Source organism: Sebastes umbrosus, chromosome 10 (genome assembly GCF_015220745.1).
Source record: "Sebastes umbrosus isolate fSebUmb1 chromosome 10, fSebUmb1.pri, whole genome shotgun sequence".
In the NCBI taxonomy this organism is placed as follows: Eukaryota; Metazoa; Chordata; class Actinopteri; order Perciformes; family Sebastidae; genus Sebastes; species Sebastes umbrosus.
Genome location: NC_051278.1, coordinates 5,929,895 through 5,953,733, shown reverse-complemented (window position 1 = coordinate 5,953,733; position 23,839 = coordinate 5,929,895). Strand labels below are relative to the sequence as shown.

Sequence of the window (23,839 nt, the reverse complement as noted above, 5' to 3'; positions counted from 1 at the left end):
AAGGGGTCCCTTGATCTCTGACCTCCAGATGTGTGAATGTAAATGGGTTCTATGGGTACCCACGAGTCTCCCCTTTACAGACATGCCCACTTTATGATAATCACATGCAGTTTTGGGGCAAGTCATAGTCAAGTCAGCACACTGACACACTGACAGCTGTTGTTGCCTGTTGGCCTGCAGTTTAACATGTTATGATTTGAGCATATTTTCTATGCTAAATGCAGTACCTGTGAGGGTTTCTGGACAATATGTGTCATTGTTTTGTGTTGTTAATTGATTTACAATAATAAATATATACATATATTTGCATAAAGCAGCATATGTGTCCAACCCATGTTGATAAGAGTATTAAATACTTAACAAATCTCCCTTTAAGGTATATTTTGAACAGATAAATGTGTGATTAATTATGGATAATAATGTGATTAATCACGCTTAAATATTTTAATTGATTGACAGCCCTAATAAATACTCAAATCGGTTTAGCTCCCTATTTTCTCCTAGTTGTTGCCGTTCTTTAGGGGGGTTTATACTGTCTCAGGTCTCTAGTAGAGGGTAACTCCTGTTGTTTGGCTGTAGGGGCTGTAAGAGGCCAGGTGGCTCCACCCACTCCCACCTGAGAGTACTGGGAGCAGGTGTGGGGAGCCACACACCTGGAGCTGATCTCCTCATCAGGGGAGAGTTAAGGACAGTCAACTCACCCTACCACTACCATATCAGCGGTGTTGTGGTATCTTCCAGACAGCTCACAGACTAACAGACCAGAATAAAGCTGCAGAATCAAGTAGCGGTGGTTTCCCGCAGCAGCAGAGTTTATTGCTCACCTTTAAAGTCCACCTCTCCGTTACCGTCCGTGTCGAATATGTCGATAACCCTCTGCACCAGCGGGTTCTGTTGCAGCTCCGGCAGCGACATGAACTCCTCCACGCTGAGTGAGCCGGAGTTATCTAGGTCGAGTTTCTTAAACCTCTTCCCTAGCCTCTTAATCTCATCAGCATCGACTGGACAAAGACAAAAAAAGAGAAGAGAGAGATCCGGATGAGACATTTTCTTGGCAGACATTCGGCTGATGTTCTCCTAGATCATCAGAACTGTAAGAAAACAAATTAGTCAGATAGATGCATGGTGCTCTGACAGCCACCTGGACTCAGAGCAGGTACAGGATGAATACAATGAATACAGATGAATACATACTCTGTTCACCTGCAGCAACGTTCTCCCAAGATGGATTTAAAAACAGACAGTGGATATTCATCCAAAACATAACATCCTTGCTAACACCTGCATGAACAGTAGTCATACATTTTAGTAGCCAACACTTGCAACTAGGTCAAGGACGCCACTCCCGGCTGCACAGGACTGAGCCAACCGCTCCACGCTGCCGACCCACAGAACATTTTGTTCCGCTCCTCTCCAGAGATGCCTCACATGGGTGCAACCTTTTATTGCTAGATTTGCAAACGTTACGTGAAGCCAAACTCTCTGCAATAAAAATTGGGAAAAGTAGAGAAATGAAAGCTGAGCAGAGCAGGTGGAGGAGAAGGAGTAACAGAGGAGTAAGACAGAGAGACATCGGTATAACTTTTACAAACTTACAGTATTTGTTGTTTACTGGTGCTTTTTTAGAAGCGGGGGTCTGTATCTTTCGCTCCCCCGCCATCAGAAACAGAAACTCTCTGGACGCTCTACTGAACAATGACAGGGAGTAATCCAGAAGCAATAACAAAGCCAGTTGGTAATTACTATATAAGCTCATTCACAAACAGTCACCTGATCCCGTCGGCCAACCACAAACTACTACTTCGCCCGCTTTAATCTGGGGTCCTCCATTACACGGGCTATCTATTAATCTTAATACATAGCTAACACTAACAGAGGGAATGGCGTGACAGTTTTTTTAAGGTCAGTTCATTTCAGGTTTACTGACCTCGGTGAGGACAGTCGGTTCACGTGAATGGCAGGAAAAGATAAGACTGAAAGGCTGACTTATGATGTTGACTATAAAAAGGCACAGCGGCCCGGAGTGGAAATAGAAGCTCGACGTGAAGTTCACATCATATCACATTTATTTTTACATTGGACGTGACAACTGGAAGAAAAATGCAAGTAGGACATTTTTGTCAACACGGACTACTTTTCCTCTCCGTCCACTTCACGCTACAGAGAAACACGATAAAATAATACTTTAACACGTGCTCTTTGGTGGATTATGTGTTTGACGAATTACAGGAGATGCTTAGATAGATTCAGAAAAGATAGTGAATCTAATGTTATCAGTACATTTGATCAGTAATTTACGACGGAGGATTAGGGCCACATTGAGGGGGGAAAAAAATCGGAGATTTCGAGAATGAAATCATAATATTATGAGATAAAAGTCGTAATTTGATGAGAATAAAGTCATACTATTTCAAGAAAAAAAGTCGTAATAATCCAAGAATAAAGTCATAACTTTACGAGGAAAAAAGTAATTTCCTCCTCCACAAAAGAGGCAGTTTCCTCAGGTCCGTGTGGTTCTTTCTTCGGAATAAACGCAGTGTTTTGCACAATCCTTTCAAGGTTTTCAAGATATTACAACTTTGTTCTCTTAAACTTCTGACTTTATTCTCGAAATCTCCGATTATTTTTTTTCCGTCGTAGTAATTAGAGCTGCGCTGTTATTTCCTTTTTTTGTTGAAGGGAGTTCTGCTGATAGAGACACCAGCTCAGAACGGGACTGTGGTTCATGACCTGCATTAATCTTCTTTTTAACTTCACTTGTTGACTCTATCCTTCTGGTTATCACTACAGTTTATTTTTTTGCTCCCACCAGCAGCAAAGTTAGAACCGCCTGCTCCCGCAGGATCCCAATCCCAATGGGGTCTTCTAAAGCAAAGCGCTGCACTCACACACACGGCCCCGCATCGACGCAACTCACTGCTCCTATTAAAACACTGACATTATTAAAGTATCGGTACTAATATAACGGGGTATCGTACCGTTTTTAACAGCAGGGTATCGCGATACCTTTCTAGTGTCGGTATACAGTGCAACACTGAGAGAGAAACAGGTGTGGGTTGTGTTTTGAGCTTCAACGTTGGGACACGCTGTGCTACATCAGCTCCATGACTAATCAGAGTGAGAGTGGTGGAGAAGGAGGAGGAGGAGGAGGAGGGGAGGAACGAGAGAGATGGAGAAGTTGGGACGGACACAACCACAGCAGCAGACTCTACAACTAAAGAAAGAGCAGTATAACCTGTACAGCCTTCGACTGAGCTGTACTAATGTCCCTGTAACATTATTATTATCATCAGTGTACACTGAGTTCAGTCAGAACATGTCTATTCCTCTTCGTTTATTGTCCTTGGCACATAAATGAGTTATGATGTAACGCTCCTCTACTGGACTGTTGTTTTTGTTCTTTCAGTGTCTAATAGTGAAGCTGACAGGAAGTCACTTGATAAAGAGTTTTATTTGCTCAGCCGTGCTATAAAATCACTGAAGGCCATCAAAAACAAACAGTAGCGATATTATACGCAGTAAAACTTCAGGTTTTGGACTTAGCACCCTTCTTCAAGCAGCCGCAAGCAAACAATGAGTTCACCTGTTCTGGGAAATATGATATAAATCTATATATCAATATGGATTATATACTGTAGGAGCCAAAATGTGTATCGAAATATCAATCCAAATCGATGTATTGTTACACCCCTACTGTCAAGTCAAACTGAAGGTTGCAGGAATTGCTCTGGTAAAGTAAATATTATGTAATAAGAGTACGTCAGAATAACTTGTCTTAAAGAAAACAAAGACGTTGATGACAAATGAAGGTCTAATTTCCCCCCCTTGTTTGACTGCAGCACACTGATGTTTCAGTAAGAACTTGAACTCTAACTCATGTCCTCTTATTCATCTTCAGCATCAACATCAGCCACAGGTAAACTGTGTCTTCCTGCTGTGCAAACACCTGGTGAATTGAATTTGTGAAACAAAAGAAAAGCCACTGCAGCCTGTTGATTAATGAACAGTTCTTCAGTCCTTCAGTCTTCAACAGATGCTCGTTATACTGCGTCTCATTTCCATGATTTTTGCACATACTAAGTAGATTTATTCTGAACGAGGCGTCGCTGCTTTGGTTTCATGTTCCTGACAACTCCTGATACAAGATGAATCTGCACACAAGCACGTACAGAATCTGATATATGCCGCGAGGTTTCAGTGTCCACGAGGTGCGAGTTATCAGAGCCGAGCACGCGGCCGTCCGCTGACACAAAACACTTCCTTATCAGCAAGCCTCCCGTTTCCTGCTCACAGCAGATGACAGCCGCTTGGCTCATAGCGGTATGTGAGGGGCATCAGTGCTACAGATAACCATCATACTGTAGGACCTTTAATAAAGCCATTATTAAATCAAGGGAGCTAAACACGTCTGGTGTGGTTAGAAATATACATACTTATCTCCCGGTTTCCTCCCGGGGTCACAATTCTCCCGTATTTCTCCTAATTTATAGCAATCTGTCTACACCTTTTTTTCTTTTCATTATCTCAACATGTTTCTGGCGCTGTACAGCGTGTGTAAGCTCTACTGTTTCCACCCGGACGACAATAGAGCTACACCAAATGTCTTTCCCGGCGGAGGAGAGCAACTCGCTGCACATCATAGCAAAGCATTCGTGGCACAAGTCATTGGAAATAATGTGTTTAAGAGCGCAGTGGAGCCGTTGTCGCGTTGTGTCTGAAAGGACCTTCAGTGAGTGAGAGACGGAGAGAGAAATGGAGAGAACTAAGAGAAAGAAATACTCAAGCAGGGACAAAAAATGAATGAATGAATGAATGAAAACTGATGAATATTAGCCTAGTTTATACCGGAGATTCACACCAGAGGGGTAAATTATTCAGTTTTCTTTCCTGAGAATGAAAAGTAAAATTAAAAGTCGGCCTATTTAACAAATAATGCTGTTGCAGTATACTTATTATTTTGTTATTTTCATTCTTTTAAAGTCACCACAATGCAGGAAACAACGTCTCTGAAACTCGAATTGTTCTAGGGGAGGACCTCCACACCCTTCGCTGTGGTTTAGAAGTCCTCCCTATTTCTGAGGTCTCAAGGTTGGCAAGTATGTAAATGTATTTGTGATTTAGGGTTCAGCTGCTTCCTGACACACACACACCACATTCTGCATGTTGGTGCAAAACCAACGGCACAGAACAACAGACAGAGCGCTCGCTCTCCCTCCCTGTCCACCAATAACTTTATAATTAAAAGGCACTTGTCATCAAATAATAGGGAGATGAGGAGAGAGGGGATACCTCAGGTACTTAACCCAGATACAAGGTTGGAACCTGACACTATATCTAGTATTTGGGCCCATGGGACTACTGTTTTTGCAATGGACTCCATTATATTTTAGGAAAAACAGTAGTCCCATGTGCCCAAATATTAGATATAGTATGATTAAAAATAGGTTATGGATACGGTACTCGGTATCGGCTGATACCCAAAGCCCAGGTATCACTATCGGTATCAGGACTGAAAAAGTTGGATCGGCTCTGGATATGCTCTTGTGCAAACTCTTTCCAGTGAATGCAGTAAAATAAGCTGAAATTTCCTGGATCACAGCTTTACAAGCACTGACTGCCATCCCCCTTTACAGCAGCCAACATCTCAAAACATGGTGCGATAACAGCAGGTATCAAAAACCTGTCCAACAGATTTAAGCTACCAGGACGCCTCGGTTTGCTTACAGGAGGAAGAACAGAATCAAATAAAAAAAAAAACAAGTGTCACAGCTGTGGGAACAAATATGAGAGCCAGAGGAGGAGAGCTATGAGATGTTCTTATTATTTTAACACCTGTACATACAATTACAATCGCAGAAAAAGTGACACATGAAATATTTAATATTGTAAATTCTCTGCCTGGGCCGGCATGTTTCTGCACATCTTCCTTGTTTCTACATTAAAAAAGCTGGATATTGTGGAGAGATTTGATAGGACAGTTATAAAATAGGTGAGATAAAACCTGCAAAGTGAACCCTGTTCTTGCTGATCGGTAGACCTTCACTAGCAGAGGAGGAGGAGGAGATGTTTTTTAACCCCAGCGTCGGGTCATAGCCTGCATGTTTGAGCCTTTGGCAACAGAGACAGCTGCGATGTTGTGGGCGATGCTGCAAACTGACACTCAAATGCACACCTCAAATGTCCCATGTGGCTGGATGAAGATACAGTAGAGCTGCAGGTTTTACATGATGGTGGCTACATCACCCTAAAGCCTGCATTTTTTATATGCCTGTGAGTGCAAGATGGTTCCATAAAAACAATGTTAACACTTAACAGAAAGAGAAAATGATGTTGATTTGATATAATAACATAGAACTATGTGCTTCTCATTACATTTATTTGTTTTAAAGCCCCCCTCAAGCCAGATTTACTTCCTGTTTTCTAGTTAACGTTCTTTCTCAAACAGAGAATGGGGGTGTGGTTAATAGTCAGACGTAATTCATTACCATGGCAACCAGATTGCTTAATTTTTCAACCCAGTTTGGATGAAACTCGCTGTGATGAATTTACTGTTTATCAGATCACAAATGAGACAAGAATTAGCGCATAACACCGACTCTCTCTCACCTGCTCTCTTCTTCACCGTCTCCTCCTGGTGAGGCGGCCGTCTGGCTGCTGCTGCACCGAGGAGCCGCACCGCCGCACGCCGGCCACAGCGCACCGGAGGACGGATAGACATGTTGCAGAGTGCCGACGTTTGAAATGCAGTTTCGGGACGTTTTGGAGGTGCACCGTCCACCAACACCTGCCGCTCTCGCCTTAGCTCCAGCACCGACACCACACCGGTCTGCACTGTGATTAATTTATTTCTCTAACGGGACTTTTCTCTTGTTTTCTATTGAGCTGAATATTGTGCGCTCCCCGTCGTTCGGACCTGTTAGAGGCCCGCAAACCTTCGGTATCGTCTGCTTTCTGTTCATTTATCTCCAGCAGGAGACGGTAAAGAAGAGAGGGAGTGAGAGAGACAGTCACTGTGTTGTGTTAATTCTGCCGGTGGGATTTTGTGTAATTTACTGCGTTGACTGCACCCGTTCACCGCATACACAAATGCCATGATGAAAATAAACACACTTAGGTGGAGGAAACTAAAAATAAAATGAATACCCATCAGTTAGTTGACGCAACAAGTTGAGCAAGCTAACTACACCTAACTAGCTAACTAGAAAGACAAGCTGACAGACAAACAGATTTATCGGTAGCATGAGTGCGCCTGCAGCTTGGAGGATGACGTCTAACCTGCAGCTTCTACTATAGTCATACGTCATATTCCCATTTTACCAACAACCTTCTTTTTTTAACTTTGAGCATAAAATTAAGTTATTTGTAAAAACAAAAACAAAAAAATTGGCAGTGTTGATAATTAACTTCGTCAGGAAATGACTCAAATAAATATGAAATATCATAGAAATGCCAAAATACGCTGGAGGGGGGCTTTAAATCAATAACACATCCAGGAACGGGTGTTTTGTGAGCGGACTGCACAGCCACAGAGGCTCCTCACACCGCGATGCTAATGAGCGGCTCTGAGGGAGACCCAATGTAACTGTGAGATGATTATGATAATCTCATGTACTCCACCACAGAGCGCACACACAACACACTTTCATAAGCGCTGTGTGCACCCTCAACTGTGTTACTAGGCAACAAGAATCCGTTAGCCCCCCAAAGTAGCCCACACACACACACACACACACACACACACACACACACACACACATATGAACACACAGACATGAAAGAAGGAGGAACATTTTAACAACCGCTCATGAGGTGAACACATGAAAACACATGTAGTTGTCATGTGCTGCTGAGTGCACACAGCAGGAGGCTCACACTATGTCTGTCTGTCACGACCACATAAGCAGCAATTAACATAAATAAGTCAAACGGCCCTCCTTCTGGTCCACCTGGACTGTTTGTGCTGTTCTTGCTGTCTTTATAATTGTCTGTGTGTCAAATACTGAACTTAAATTCTGAGGCTGCATATTACAAGCTACAGTATGTGGAAATTCAAGTTCAATATGTGTTTCAACGATGTCATCAGGTAGGAGTGTGAATCTTTCAGTATCTCGTGATTTGATTCTTTATTCAGGCAACGTATTCTCATACAACGGTTCGTATGATGACTTACGAAAAAGTTATTCCTCCTTTTTCGTTCAATTTCCGCTCCTTACAAGCATACATTCTTTTCAAAATAAACTTCCGTCTTCACAGGAAACAACTTCCTTAAGTTTAGGCAGGTAAACTATTTAGGTTTAGAAAAAGATTGTAGTTTGGCATAAAATAACTCTGGAAGTGGCGTAACTTAAGTACGTAATTTTAGATCAAGTATTAATACCAGGGCTGTCAAAATTGGCGGGATAATAACGCGTACACGCAAATTTGTTTTAACGCCACTAATTTCTTTAACGCATTAATGCAATCGATCTTTTGGAGTTTTAGAGGTAGAGTGAAGATACTGGTATCATATGAAACTAAAAAACCTAAAGAATCCATCGTTACCAACCATGTCATACTAGCTTGTCACGAAGGAGGATAAATAACGCTCTGAATTTGCGCTAAATTTTGCAGAGCAAAAACTGGCATGGGCATTTTCAAAGGGGTCCCTTGACCTCTGACCTCAAGATATGTGAATGAAAATGGGTTCTATGGGTACCCACGAGTCTCCCCTTTACAGACATGCCCACTTTATGATAATCACATGCAGTTTGGGGAAAGCCATAGTCAAATCAGCACACTGACACACTGACAGCTGTTAAGGTACATTTTAAACAGATAAAAAATGTGCGATTAGTTTGTGATTATGATTAATCATGAACAATCATGCAATTAAATATCTTAATCGATTGACAGCCCTAATTAATACCAATATCAATACCAGTGTTTTTGTAATTGCTGCAAGCTGTCGACAGCCAGACACTAAATGTTCTGCTTAACCCTGCTGCATCATCACTGGTACCATAGTTAGCTCACCATCTAGCTCAAGCTAACCATTAAACAGCAGCACAGCTGCGTGAACAGGAAATCTGCTAAGTGTAACTGGCTTTTCCTTCCCATTTGTGTTCAATTATAAAAAAACACAATGTTCCCAAAAATAATTTGTCCTCTGAAGCACGGTCAGCCCTCAAACGGTTCACCCTGCACGTTCATGGAGACATGTGACTGCTTTAACACGGCGAACCTGAACTGAGACGAGCAGAGGAGGAAGTGATACACGGAGAGAAATTCAGCCAACATGTTACTGATAATTACAGCCTCAGACCCCCCCGCCACGCACAGCTCCCCAAACACACCGGAGACGCTGTGAGAGTGGGTAAACACGAGAAGGTTACATGCACAGCTCAGTAATTACACGAGTGTGACACATGACACTGTGCAAATTAGCATAATGGGGCTGTACTGAGCCGGTGAGGGCGGAGTGTCGTCTCCAGGGAGAGAGATATCTGAAGACAACAGTGTGCTACAGACAGATACCAGATGACACAAAAGCCTCAGATTACAATCACTAAAGAAGAACTCATCAATCAGTTTACTTGTCTTGAAGAGAACTGCTTAGCGAGAGAAAACGGTTGTATAACATCGTCAGAGGCGCTGGAGGAGTCTGAGAAAATAACCCTGATGATGTCCTAAACATTTACTCAGCTTGGGCATGGAGACAAAAAATACTTTTTATGGAAGTGTATTTTCTAACATTTCATGATAGCTAAGTGGATATATCTAACCAACACTGGTGTTCATGGTTTTGTAAGTCTAACACACAAGTATGAAAGCGAAGCCCGTTCACACTAAAAAGCGTATGAATGCCACGTTGATGTGCAAGGCATTTAGCGTGCAATAAGAACGCCTTTCCTGACTTCCACATGTCATTTGTACGACGTGTTTTCCGTAGTTGTTTTACGTTGTTTAAATACGTATTGTATTTAGTTTGCGTACTATTTTAAACCCTAACAATGATGTTTTTCCTCAACCTAACTAAGTGAAGTAGGGATGGGTATTGTTACGATTTTAAGGGTTCTTCTCTCCAGTACTTTAACGGTACTATTTTTTAACAAATTCCTATTATAAACTATAATGTAACGGTGAATGGGGGGAATGAGGGATGAACTACGAGTTAGTCTGTAAAATATGGTGCATTTCTCCGCCTGTATCTGATGCACTTTCTGTTTCGTTTTTTTCAAATGGAAATGCCCCCGCCATATTTATAAAATAGTGTACGCTATATTCAAAATATTTTCACAGCTTTAACTTGCTGTCAGACAGCCCTTTCCGACGGGGAAACGGAGCCGTTATATTGTGTTCTTCAAAACTACAAGCCCAGACTCCATTGACAAAAACTGTAATTTTACCGGGCAGAACACAGGAGTTGCTGGTCTACTGCCACATCGATCGGTTAGTTTGTGTTATTGTGTGACTTTCGGATCCAAACTAACGCGGCGTCAACACAGCAGTACGTTGCTTTGCTTCCGTGCCGCTACCCCTGTCTGCTTCTCCAAACTGGGAGCGTGCCGACAGCCATCTAAGTTACTGCCTGTGAAATTAATACACCGACTATAAGGATGTGTATATATATTGTACAGCTGTAGCTGTAGCAGCGTCATCATGCAGAAACCTACCTCAGGTCAAGTTAGAAGGGCTTGAAGGGAAAATAGCATTTTGATGCTAAAACATACTTGGACCAAAATTGTATCGTACAGATACATAAGAAACACCACTGGGAAGCTATAGAGTGATATGAAAAACTCAAAACAATTAACAAAATAATGGACCCGCCCTTTAAAAAAGAAGTCGCTCATACACAAAGTCTTATCTCATTGAGGCCGTTGGTAAGAGGTGGCCATACAGCGGCGTGTGTGTACTACAGAGGAGAGCTGCAGGACTCGGTGCATTAGGCTGATTACTCTGACTGCTCTGAGCTCGCCGGCATTGGACCAAACTGAGGACAAAGCAGGGCAGGCAGCGTGCTGATAGTGTATATTTATAGCCGCGCCGTCATCAGAAAACCCCCCCAACTCACCCCACCAACAGAGGCCGTGGCTCCCGCCCTCAGGGAAACCCCTTAGCAACAAGGAACTCCACCGAGCCGCCCGCCGTTTATTTTGGGCGGCTGCATACAGGCCTGCGATGGTTTCAGGCTCGCTGCTGCGTTTCTCTGTGAGAGCTATGAGGGGTTGTGTGTGTGGGTGTGTGTGTGTGTGTGGGAGGGGGTCTTTCAGTAACAGGCTGCTTCACCCGCGGGGTGTGAAGGTTGGAATTGAAATGAAACAGGAATAACCTACAGGCTACCACAAAGTTTATATAAATATTTAGTTATTTTTTGAGTTATGGTGAAGGAGTAGAACCATTAAATGTATAATTTCTTCCTACTCCTTTTCAGATGTAATATTTATTTTTATTGCACAGCTTTGCTGAATACTCGATTCTGATTGGTTAATCACAGCGTTCTGCAGTCTGTTATTTCTTTATAACAGACTGTTGCCATGTATAACAGACCGTTGCTATGGATGCAACTCTGATGTCTGACTCTGGAGGACCGTTTTTGTGTCAAATTATTGATTTCTTAAGTAAGTAGCCGTGTAATAAGCGGGATAATGTACAGCTAGTTGTTTTTTTACTGATTTGTTATTTGTTCGAAATAAATAAATAGAAATAAAGTGAAACTAAATGGTTGTCACTGCCAACTCATATTTTATCAACATGAATCCCAAGTATAGTATATGACTGTATGAAAATATTATGCAAGATAAGCATATCGTTTGTTTTTATGTTTTATGTTTTCATGAATGGCTGAATGGTGCGTTGTTTTAAAAGTTGCGGCCACAAGGAATTGTGGGGCGGCATTATCTCCTTTCCTTTGGTAAAGGATGGTCCAGTGTTTCCTATGCTAAAGGAGATAACAAAGGAAGCATTGAAGCACCTTTCCTTAACATTTAGAGAATTCAAACAGCTCTTATACTGAGATACCTTCGGGTCATTTCACTCCGTTAGGAACCTTCCTAAACAAAAAAGGACTATTGGACTGCAGCCCAGGTGTCTCCAGTCTCAGCTCCTTCATGCATCGCTGACAGTAGTCCTAACCTGATAGGCCGGTTTGAACTGGAAGGGCGGGCTCTCACGTTATATTAGTATGTGTGAAGGTAGAGGATTTTTCTCTCAAAGAGCAGCAGACCTGTAGTGAATAGTGTGTGTGTGAAGGCAGAGGATTTTTCCCTCTCTGTGTTTTTTCTGTTTGATGTTTTTTTCAGACTGAAAATAAGAGGTATTTTTCAGCGTACTTCCCTGTCAGCGTGATGTTTTCTCTTCATAACATTTCACCTTGCTGTCCTGCACCTCACCTTACAACACAGGTCTTTTGAAAATTCACCCACCAGCATTGAATAATTACTTCACAATCCATCTTATCGAGGCGATTCTTAGAGACAAACTCCTCGTGCCGATCATCAACAAAGAGTTAAGAATGATGACAGGTACAGGTGACCCTTCTGTTGGTACACGTCACACTGAGGTTGCAGCAGGGTTAATCTATCTGACATGCAGGCCAGAGCTCATTTCTACACGGCCGATGCCTGCCTGTTCAAGCACTTGATGAGCTGAACAGCTGCTCAGGTCGGTGGAGGGTGAGAGAGACAGAGGGGGAAAGCCAAAGAGAGACCAAGAGAGAGAGAAAGAAAATCAAAGAAAGAAAGAGAGACAGGGGAGAAACAAAAAGAGAACATGATAGAGACAAACATGGAAAAATGTTTGGTGTTTTTGCAACCAGGAGTGACACGAAAAGGTGGAGCTCAAAGTTCAACCGAACATTTTAGGCGACCAAAAAGGTTATAATTAATTTTCATGAACTGAAAACACACGGTGAAAGAGTTAAGACGAAATCACGGACAACTCCCAGACCGGACAACGCCGTGGTAGCGACCTGTCAATCACAAGGTAGCCCCGCCCTAAAGCATCCCTTGCTTTATGGTCTATTTGACTCTAAATGGGACCATAATTTACTAAATGAACATCATGCTGTATTGAAGAAGACTTGAAACTTGCGATTGAGACCATAATCTCATGTTTACAATGTTTACTGAGGTAATAAATCAAGTGAGAAGTAGGCTCATTTTCTCATAGACTTCTATACAATCAGACTTCTTTTTGCAACCAGATGAGTCGCCCCCTGCTGGCTATTAGAGAAAATGCAAGTTTAAGGCACTTCAGCATTGACTTCACTTTTCAGACCCGGACGTTGCATCCTGGGAGTCAAACTGAAGTCATCCTTGCAGTTAAGTACCTAAATGCTAATATGCATGCATTCAATATGTACCGGTTGCACCTTAGGAATTTCTCATACGTTTGTCTATTGATTTAGTGACTTTTTAGATTGATATTGATATGAAAAATGTCTCTATTTATTGGTTTAAATTAAGTTATTTTATGTTTTTATTACTTAAATTCCATGCTTATATAGCATCTTTAAAAATAAAGCAGGACAGAGGACAGTCAAACAGACAGACGGGGGTGAATAGGGAGAGAGAGAGAGACGCTGTGAATGTCTCAGACTGAAAGCAGAGGTCCTTGATGGGTTCAGTTCAGGGTCACACATCATCCAAATCCACCTCCCACCTCCCCTCACCATGGAGGCATAATCCTGGCTGGCAGACCAAGGTCCCGTCCCCCCCCATGATGTTACAGTAATACAAGCCAAGCCAGTCTGGAAAGGCCACAGTGTGCCTACAGCTCTGCCCACTCTAACAGGAAGTGTCATTTTCAATATGTTTGTATGTGCGTCTCCACACATTAGAAGCCTGCTGTTGTTGCGCAGTCACTGAGCTACAATGCACATCAATCATTGACTTTAAAGTGCATGTTTTTGCAGTAGAGTCTGGTTGTAGCCCCGGGGGGGCGTTCCTGTAGAGCATGATGGGAACGCCCACGTAGATCATTGGGTTACGTAGAACAGGAACGCCCAGTAGCTGCTGACCTTTTCTTTGCCTGTAACTTTATTGTTCTGTTCGTGTCAATTAGTGATTTAACTCACTTTTTGTCAAATTCTTAAATAATTTTACCATTATATATGACTCTAATGAAACAAGTGGGGCAAACTATAGTTAAATAATTGCTTAGTGTTACATTAACATAGGTAATTTGTACCAATTCGATCTTAACAAAGCTAGCTTCTAGCAAGCAAAACTTCGCCTCGGATGCTGGAGACAAATCTCGGGTATGGCTGCTCTTTTGCTGTTTGCGAGGTGGCTACAAAGAAATTCACAATATCCAAATATGTATGCTTGAAGCCAACATGAACATCCATAAATAAAGCTCATCTTAGTTTACTGTTGTTTGCTTTTTGTTCTCCCTTTTTTTTTATGTCTTAACGATGAAGTATGTACGGTAATAACAGTCAGAACCAGCTGTGCATTGAGAAAGTAGAGAAGAAGAAAAGTGGGCGTTCCTGTATTGCACAAACCAATCAAAAAAGTTTTTTGATTGATTCGCGACTGCAATCAGACCCGTCTCTGTTTTTGGAGCAATTCATCCACAGTTTTTTCTGCCTATAAAAAGCTAAAAATTGCAGAAAAAAACGAATTTAGTCATAAAGATACTGGTGTAAATGTAAATCCTAGCAGAACGTTTCTCCCTCGTACACTACTTTTTACCTGCTGCACTTTTTGACCAACAGCTCATAATCAGCCTTCACGCTTTTGAGAATAAGTAAATATCGCTGCACGTCTGCCTCTTACAACTTGGCACCAAAAATAACAAACTAACCTCATAGTCTTGACGTCAAAATAACAATTAATGTGCGACTCTGAGACATGATGAGGTCAATCTAAGCAGCGACGTGGTCCCTGAAGTACACCTGCACCAGAGAGGGACCCATCGCCGTCTCAGTGCTCATTAAACAGCAGCAGCAGCAGCGGACCCAGTTTAGCCCGGTTCTTAACAACCTCACGGTGTGAAAACGTGCCATTCGCACCAAAGCCAGCAGCGAGCAAATCTGCATCTCTGAGGACCTCTCAGCAGCGCCAGGCTGAGATGTTGTGCTGATGCATCATCAGGTAGGGAAGGTGAGGGAGGCGGACAAAGAAGAGATGTGAGTCATATCCTCAGTTCTCCTCCTCCTCCTCCTGACAGCTCAGAGATGTCTACTAGGCATCCAGACATCTTGTAAACACGACCAAGAACACAACAAGAGTTTGATTTCAAGACGACATTTCAACACAACACTTACACATGAAAAATAAAAACATAGAATGAGTGTACAGATGAAATAATCCATGTGTTTTTGGGGGAGGTGAACTACCAGATTAAAATGTAGAAGGTCTCATTCTTTGTACAAGTGGAGCAAGCAAAGATTGAAAATACTTACAATGTGTGCACATCTCCATGGGGAAACTGGCTTCATTTCCCTAAAGAGAGAGAGAGAAACACAGAGGTGTCAGTAAATGTTCTAACTGGAGTCGTCGCTAAAGTGCAGGAACACCCCTTAAAGCCCCCCTCCAGCCGGTCCAAACGTTCTTTCTCAAACAGAGAATGTTATAATATAGTTAATTGAGGGATGATACTGAGATAGATACTATACTAATGTTTACTGAGGTTTTCAGATTGCACGCACTTTGAAAAAGACGAGCCACTTAAAACAGTTCCTGTGTACATTTTCAAAGTAATGTTTCACTGAAACCCCTTGAGGCGGTTTCCCATTGCCATGTACAGCCTCTTTCAAATCCTGCAGAATGCAACGCATGCCATTACATCTTCCAGCGTAACGCAAAGGCTCTTTAAGTGAGCCATACCATCCAGAGACACTGCACGGTGGTGTTTATGTATGTGTGTGTGTGTGTGTGTGGTATTGGCTCATGTTCAGCACTCACATCCCATCCCATCATCCAACACTGCGGTGTCCAAGGAGCCCGAGTCTGATTGCTGGCAGAGTGGTAATTGGTAAATGGACTTGCATTTTATACAGCGTTTTTCTAGTCTTCCGGCCACTCAAAGCGCTTTACACTACATGTCAGCATTCACCCATTCACACACACACATTTATGTACTGATGGCTGCCATGCCAAGGTGCCAACTTTGCCCATGAGGCAACTTTGTCCTCAAGGACACTTCGACATGTGACTGGAGCAGCCGAGGATCGAACCACCGACCTTCCGATTGGTGGACACAACTGAAACGCTCACATGGGAGCCAGCGAGGAGTTGCAGAGAGGTATACCAGCTACTGACTACAGCTGCTGGTCAGTGTCATAATGTTAGTTGAAGTCAATGAGTAATCATGTTAAATAATCCTAATCTCAATATTGTCCAAAATAATCAAGATTATGATTTTTGCCATAATTGAGCAACGTCCCGAAGAATATTAGTAACACATTATGACAGATAGGAAGTGCTAAAGAAAGAGCTAGTGCCAGTTATGTCATCTACTGGCTTATCGTCGTGCTGCCGTACAACAGCAGACTTACCTCGGAGAGGTTGAGGGTATTTTAAGAGCAGCGAGGAGAAAGAGGTGACATGGGATTAGCCGGGACAGCGACTTAGCATTTGACACCCTGTCAGGAGAGCGGAGTCGGCCGCTACTGATCAGAGGTGGACATGTATACGTGGGTTTCATCTGTAGAACAACAAGTCGACTGTGGCCGGCCGGGCGCTGCCAGTGTGTAGCGCATGACTCCAGCATTACTGGGGTTGGGTGTCCCATTGCCTGCGGGGCTCAGAGGGTAATAGTGTGTGAGAGTTTATTGATCCCAGGAGGGAAAAGTCCTTTTGTTTGCTGCGCTACACAGCAGCACTGCAAGAGCTATAGTGGCTTGCTAACTTAAGCAGGATTTTGGATTCAAGGACTTGAACCGGTGTTCAAGGACAAGCGCTCAGTGCACCCTCACTATGCTACATGAGACTTAGCTTGTTGTTCACACCTTTATTTTGGTTCTCTAGGTCAGGAGGACTACAGAAAAATAATGACTCATTGTTAGTGCATGACCATTAAAGATCCATTTTTGCAAATGAAACAGAAGAGTTATAACCACAAGTCAATATTGATTTATTTGTCACGTAACTTGCGTACATAAGTAACTAGGGATGGGTCATGATTTTCGATTTTCGAGTAGTCATTAAATTTTTTAAAAATCGACTAGTTTATGCGACTGTTGTCCCGTCTTCGTCCTCGTTCCAGCAGCGGAACATATCGTCATTGAAAGCTGCGATTCTCGAAAAATCATTGACTAATTCCCAGAAATTATCGAATAGTATTTTTGCTTGGAATGCACATCCCTATAAATAATGCCACTTATATTAGTGTTATTTTAAGCCAAACCACGATCTTTTCCCAAACCTAACGAAGTAGTTTTATTGCCTAAATCTAAGGACGTTGTTTCCTGTGAAGACATAAGTTTATTCTGAAAAGACTGTATTCATGTAACCAGCTGAAATTGACACGCATTGCTGGACATTTGTAGGAAAACAAACGTAAAATGGGGAATAATAAATTTTTCATAAGATACTTTATATGAACCGTTGTATGAGAAAACCACAACAAAACCTGGTTGAACAGAGAAATAATGTACGCTTCACACAGCCAGTTTTTGAGGTTTCATTCCTGCTGTATGGAAACCGATACACAACGCGTATGTATGCAGCTCTGTCACTGCAATGTGACACGTCTCACACAAAGCAAAGAATTAGTCATAAAGCTGTCAGACCAGATGAAACAGATCCAAGTGGCAAAATATGTCAGCATCCCCAAGTTGTTGAGTCAATGGGTGGTCTGATCAGGACAAATCAATTTGTCACCATCGGCAAAATGCAACATAAATGAATCATGCGGTGAGTGAAATAAGATTAAAATAATAAACCAATCGCAATAACTAACAACTATGACGAACAAAGAACAAACTGAGTGTTGTAACTGTCTATCTATCTATTCCTCCTCAGCTACGTCCCTGATGTCCACTGTGGTTTAAGTGTGATCTGTGGGGCCCCTGGAGGTAAAGAGACTTACAGCAAAGCAGATTTAGCGTTGAGGATTACAGGTTTACTAGCTAGGGCCTGCCTTAGGTCACTGGTGTGGTTAACGCTGGGTCAGGAGTAACTCTTGTCATGTCTTCTGTGACCAAACCACTTCATGCTGCTCTTGTTGAGCTGCCCCTTGTTACATAGATGCTAATGGGATGATTATAAAAACACAGAAAAGGAGGGTTGAACAAAGTGAAAAAAAACATCTTGCATGCACAGAGAGGAGCGGAGAGAGCGAGAGAGGGGGACTCGTGTTGGCTCATCAATAATGCATGCTTCATTCAGAATCAATTAGGCCTTAGCACAAAAAACACGTTCTGTATAAAAGAGTCTGGCATCGTCGCCGCTGGTTCAGCAGCAACGCTACGGCCGACCCAAAAGCCCGGCTAATTATAGAGCCAGTCACAACATGAAAGACTGGGGACAGTACAGTACATCAGGACATGAGGGGCAGCTGACCTGGAGGGCTTTTCTGAGGCGTCTCTGGCAGGACATTAAGGATGTATTCTGCTCTCACTCTACAATAATTTACATCTAATAACAGCTAATTAATATTTGGTTAGTAATATAATTAGCCGGGTACACATTATACGAGAATCAAGACAATTTTGGGCCCGATTCCCCCCCTTCCAACAATCGTCAGCAAATCCCTGATTTTTTGATGGTTCTAGAGATTATCAAAACGTAAATATTAAACAAGATCAATAAATACGATGGGATATCCTGTTGTGTGTGGGGAACCCCGAGAACAGTCGAGGACGCAGCCACCTGGGAAAGAACGACAGCCAGTTTGGAACCAAGCTGACTGAAGAAGGAAAGGACAACCATCGCCATCACGGCGGCAGCGGCTAATGCATGAGCATACATGAACATCGCTAATTCTTCCTGCCCTGCACATTTGCACACTTCACTCCCTCATTTTACAGATAACTATCTGAATGACATGAAAAATGAAATTGCCCACTGACTGTGGTTAAGACCAAAAGAAATCCGATACAAGATCTGATGCTCAAAAGTATCAATGCGACACTCATTGCACATAAATAATGTAGAGATGTAAACACGGTGTTGCCCTCTGAGTGCAGTCAGAGCAACCTCGAACATGCTGGAAGGGAGCGATGACTTGCATAAATCCTAAAAAAATGAATAAACGCTGCCGTGTCTGCACTATTAGCATAATGTAGAAAACACAAGGACAGAGCAGAGGCATGCATCATTCCCTGACTCACAGCTGTGGTGCCGGAGATATTGTGCACAATGGATGGACTCGCTGATTTCATCATGTGGACAAACATCAGTATCAGCCTCAGAAACCTGCATCAGAGTGTGTATTCATATGTACTATCACACAAGTCAAGTCTGTGTGTTTATCGTACTTGAACTGGATATAAATCTGCTGAACAAACACAGCTGTGGGTGTCAAGAGGTAACGCTGCTGTCTTTTGATTGTATGTGTCTCTCAAAACAATTCTAACTTGAAATAGGAGCATTATAGGCCTCTTCAGACAAAACGCCTCATTCAGCTGCTCGCTGTGCCGATACTCTCAGTGGAGAGGGAGATAATGTTCAAAAAGCTGCAGCAGTCTTTCACTCTGACGTTCAGTATCTAAAGTAAGACTGAAATCACAGCAGCAGGAATGTTGTTATGAAATGTGCCATTAAAGCAGCAGTGGGTAGAAATGGAGCAAATATGATTTTAAAAAGTTGTTTTTATAAAACGGTCACTATATCCTGACAGTAGTGCATGAGACAGGTAATCTGAAAAAAATCATGTGCCTCTGTGTCCTCCGGTGCTCCTAATGGCATCTGCAAGATTTCACAGACCGGAGGAAAACAACCAATCAGAGCTGATCTGGAGTCTGCCGTCCTCCGATCAAATGGTCAAACTAGGCATCGCTGATCAAATATGAATCAATATTCTGTTACTATAATGTCTATTTCTCGCCTCAAATGTTTTCAGAAACATCTTGTCGTGTACTGTTTACCTGTAAAATGAGAAAGTTTGTGACCTGACAGCCATATTGAGATCAGTTGAGGAAATATCAAGCACCGCCCACCAGCCGGAGCACAGCCAATAGGAACACTCAATAGGAACTCGAATTCGGTCAAATTCCTAGAATGTGTACTCATTAGAGCTGCAACAATTAATCAATTAATCAATTAATTGTCAACAATTAAATGAATTGCCAACTATTTTGATAATCGATTAATCAGTTTGAGTCATTTTTAAGAAAGAAAAAAAGGTAAAAATTCTCTGATTGCAGCTTCTTAAATGTGAATATTTTCTGGTTTCTTTACTCCTCTATTACAGTAAACTGAGTATCTTTGAGTTGTGGACAAAACAAGACCATTTTCACAATTTTTTAACATTTTATAAACCAAACAACTAATCGATTAATCCAAAAAAATAATTAACGGATTTAATCAACAATGAAAATAATCATTAGTTGCAGCCCTAGAACTCATAGCTGGCCAAAAAAGATGATTTTGATTTTTAAGGAAAAATACTGAACATTTTCTTTTTCCAGCTCCTCCACTGTGAGGGTTTGCTGCTTTTTCTCTTCGTCATGTCACCGTGAATTTAATATTTTGGGTAATGTACTGTTAACTGGATAAAAACATGCATATAGATGTTGTCAGAACTCTGGTGTGTGCGTACACACGTGGAATCAATTAAAACCACATCTGTGCATCTAGCTTGGCATGTTTAAGTTACTTTTCCACACAATGTGTGTTATTGACACATGAGGTGAAAAAGTGTGTTGCCTTTTCTCCTGCTTTGCTGGCTTGCTTGATCAGTTCAGGGATCACCAGCGGACCTCCTCCTCCTCCACACAGATGTGTCTGCGAGTATGGAGCTCGCCATACAACCGAGCTTTACGATAAATAACCCTCCAGAGTCGCAGCAGAGTGCAGAGCTGCTCCGTGCTTTCAGATCGGTCTTTAAATAGAGTTCACCCCTCCATTTTTCAGCCCAACTTTGTACAGCATGCAAAACCCAGGGCAGGCCACTAATAACTATCAGCTGAAGAAGCCATATGTGTAAAACGAGCTGCTACGAGTTTACAGTCATCGGTCTCCTTGCAGACATTCAGTTACTCTCCCTTTGTTCCCTGAAGCATCACTCTCTCACCTGTAATTATTGTTCTGTAATATTGCCTGGGTAGGTGTGTTTGCACCTTGCTTCTATGTTGATGTGCGCGCACTTCTGTGTGAAGGTGTGTGTCATGGATCTGAGCCAGATTTAGGAGTCGAGTGCAAATATGAAAATAATTACCAAAATCTTAGCCGCCTGAGGGAACTCTGGCAGAGCTAATCCTCTCAGCCACTTCTATCCTCATAATGCTGTGTAAACTAACAACGCCTAAATCTTCTTAAGCATGAACCTAGTGGTGATGAAGCTATACTGTATTTACCAAGAACATTCAATTCTTTGCGTTATCTAGCAGCTTAATACCAGGTTGTTCCCCGATACATGAATTCATCTTGGTGTCACTAGTACAGAGACACAACGACTAATCCTGGCAGAGAGACAAATCTAGGGCTGTTGACTAATTGGTCGTTTTGGTTTTAGTCAACTAAGATTTCTTGAGTCGAATAGTCGTTTTTATGCCTTTTCATGCTGAATGACTTATTTCCAAAAAATGTATGAGCACATCTCTGGTAAACACCAGATTTAAAGTGGTGCTTTTGTGTGATATTTTGTGGAGAAACTCAGTTTTACAGATCTGTTGATTAAGGGCATTTTCATATTAGGTAGGATTGATCCGTACCGTGCCCGAGTACGACTGCCCCCCCCTCTCCGCTCAGCTTTCACATTAGTAAAGTTGTTTCGTACCCGAGTACACTTGCGTCATCATCCACGTGTATTTGTTTATGTTGAGATCAGCAGTTCTAGTGGTGGAGCATCGTAAAACACTTCATTCAAACTTGACAGAAACAAAATAAAACGCACCAAAACTGTTGTCGTTAGTCTTTCCAACAATCATTAAGTTTGATGTAGAAATAGGCCGACTCTACACGTTGTACACATGAACCGTACTCCAGACCACCTTTTCAAGTGGACTCGGGCACGGATCGACGAACCGTACTACTGCCAACACTACTGCCATGTGGATTCATGCAAAAAGGCCACAGCTGTAGGTGAACGTGTTGAAACAGCAGCCTCAACAAGATCAATGCTCTTCTATTACAGTCGAGGTGTCAAATTATGGACACAATGATGTTTAAAATCACAGCACTACATGCACCTGTATAACAACAATACAAAACCATTTTCAAATGTTATTTTTGTATAATGAAATCATTACTTTTACTTTCTGGAAATGGGTTACTTGATGGTCCTGTCATCCCTTCAACCAGCAATTAGCCAGTTACATTAACGCTCCATTCTCTGATACTATGGATCACTGCAGGTGAATTGCTTCATGTTGTGTAACACACTATCTACACACTATGAAGCCCCGTATTGTTGGTTGCTTCAGCTTCTAACAAGTATGCAAAATGTACTCTTAAACAGTTATTTACATGCAGCGCGTGTGATGCCTATAGATGATTTGGCGGCATCTAGCGGTTGCAACCAACTGAAACTTCTCCCATGTGCCAAGCATGTAGGAGAACTACGGTGCGAAAACATGAAAATGCGAGTTTGGTTTGTCAGTTCTGGGCTACTGTAGAAACATGGCGGCCAGCTGCGTGAAGAGGACCCGTTCCCTATGTAGATAGAAATTCTAAGGTCACGAAAACATTCTTATTTTCAGGTAATTATGCACTAAAGAATACATAGTTATTCATATTATATTCCATCCTACTGCCCAATCCTAGTAGGTGTATAAAACAGAAAACTCAAACCAGCTTTTTATACCCCCTTCACTTCCTCCTACATCAGCGTCAGTGGATTTATTGCATGTATACATCCATTTGACCTTTTCAATTTCTGAGCACTACTGAACAAACATCCTGTTCCAGACGGCAATTACAGCGGCGAGCCACCCTTGACTCGACATGCCATTTAAGCGTATACTATAAACTTCTCTATTTGCTGGGCGACAGAGGCTGACACACCAGACAAGTAGATGTTTACTGACAAAATGCCAGGGACTGCTGGACCCAGTGCAAGCCAAGAACTGCAGCGAATGCAACGCATACTAGTTGCCAACCTTGAGACCTTAAAAATAGGGAGGATCTCAAAACCAAAGCAAGGGGGGTCTGGGAGTTTCAGAGACTTTGTTTCCTGCATTCTGGTGACTTTTAAAGCAGGAAAATAACAAAATAATAAGTACACTGCAACAGCATTTTTATGTTAAACTTTTGATTTTACCTTCCGCTGGGAAACTACATCTGTTCTAGCTGTATTGTTGGAAACAGTAGGAATTATAAATACTATACAGAGCCAGAAACAGGTTGAGATAATGGAAAAAAAAGTGTGAAAAATTGCCATAAATTGGGAGAAATACGGGAGAGTTGTGACCCCGGGAGGAAACCAGGAGAGGGCGATGAAAAACGTGGGTCTCCCGTGAATATCGAGAGGGTTGGCGAGTATGATGCAACGACCAGTGAGGAGAATAAATCCAGATGGAGTGGGCTGGTTGGGAGTGCAGTGTGGATCACGTAGTGTTGATCATCACTTGTGCTGTGGGCTTTTATCTCTTTTACATTAGCTCCAGCTCCATCCCTATGTGGGTGGCGCTTGATTGCTAGGCAGCATATGTTCCCCTTAGCATCGGATCATTCCACTACATGTTTAAAGCAACTGTGAGTCCCTGCCCCCCAACATCCCCCCCGCAGCTGAGAAGAATACATTTAGA

The 23,839-nt window shown here is 42.3% G+C and overlaps 1 protein-coding gene across 1 annotated transcript in view; it reads right to left on the bottom strand.

The window, feature by feature from the left end:
* LOC119495698 (calcineurin subunit B type 1-like) overlaps positions 1 to 23,839 on the bottom strand; it is a 34,052-nt gene that overhangs the window by 6,810 nt on the left and 3,403 nt on the right. The window contains exons 2-3 of the mRNA XM_037782427.1: positions 15,389 to 15,428; positions 825 to 1,001 (exon numbers count right to left, since the gene is read on the bottom strand). Of these exons, the coding sequence (XP_037638355.1) occupies positions 825 to 1,001; positions 15,389 to 15,428 (217 nt within the window). The remainder of the gene's footprint in view (positions 1 to 824; positions 1,002 to 15,388; positions 15,429 to 23,839) is intronic.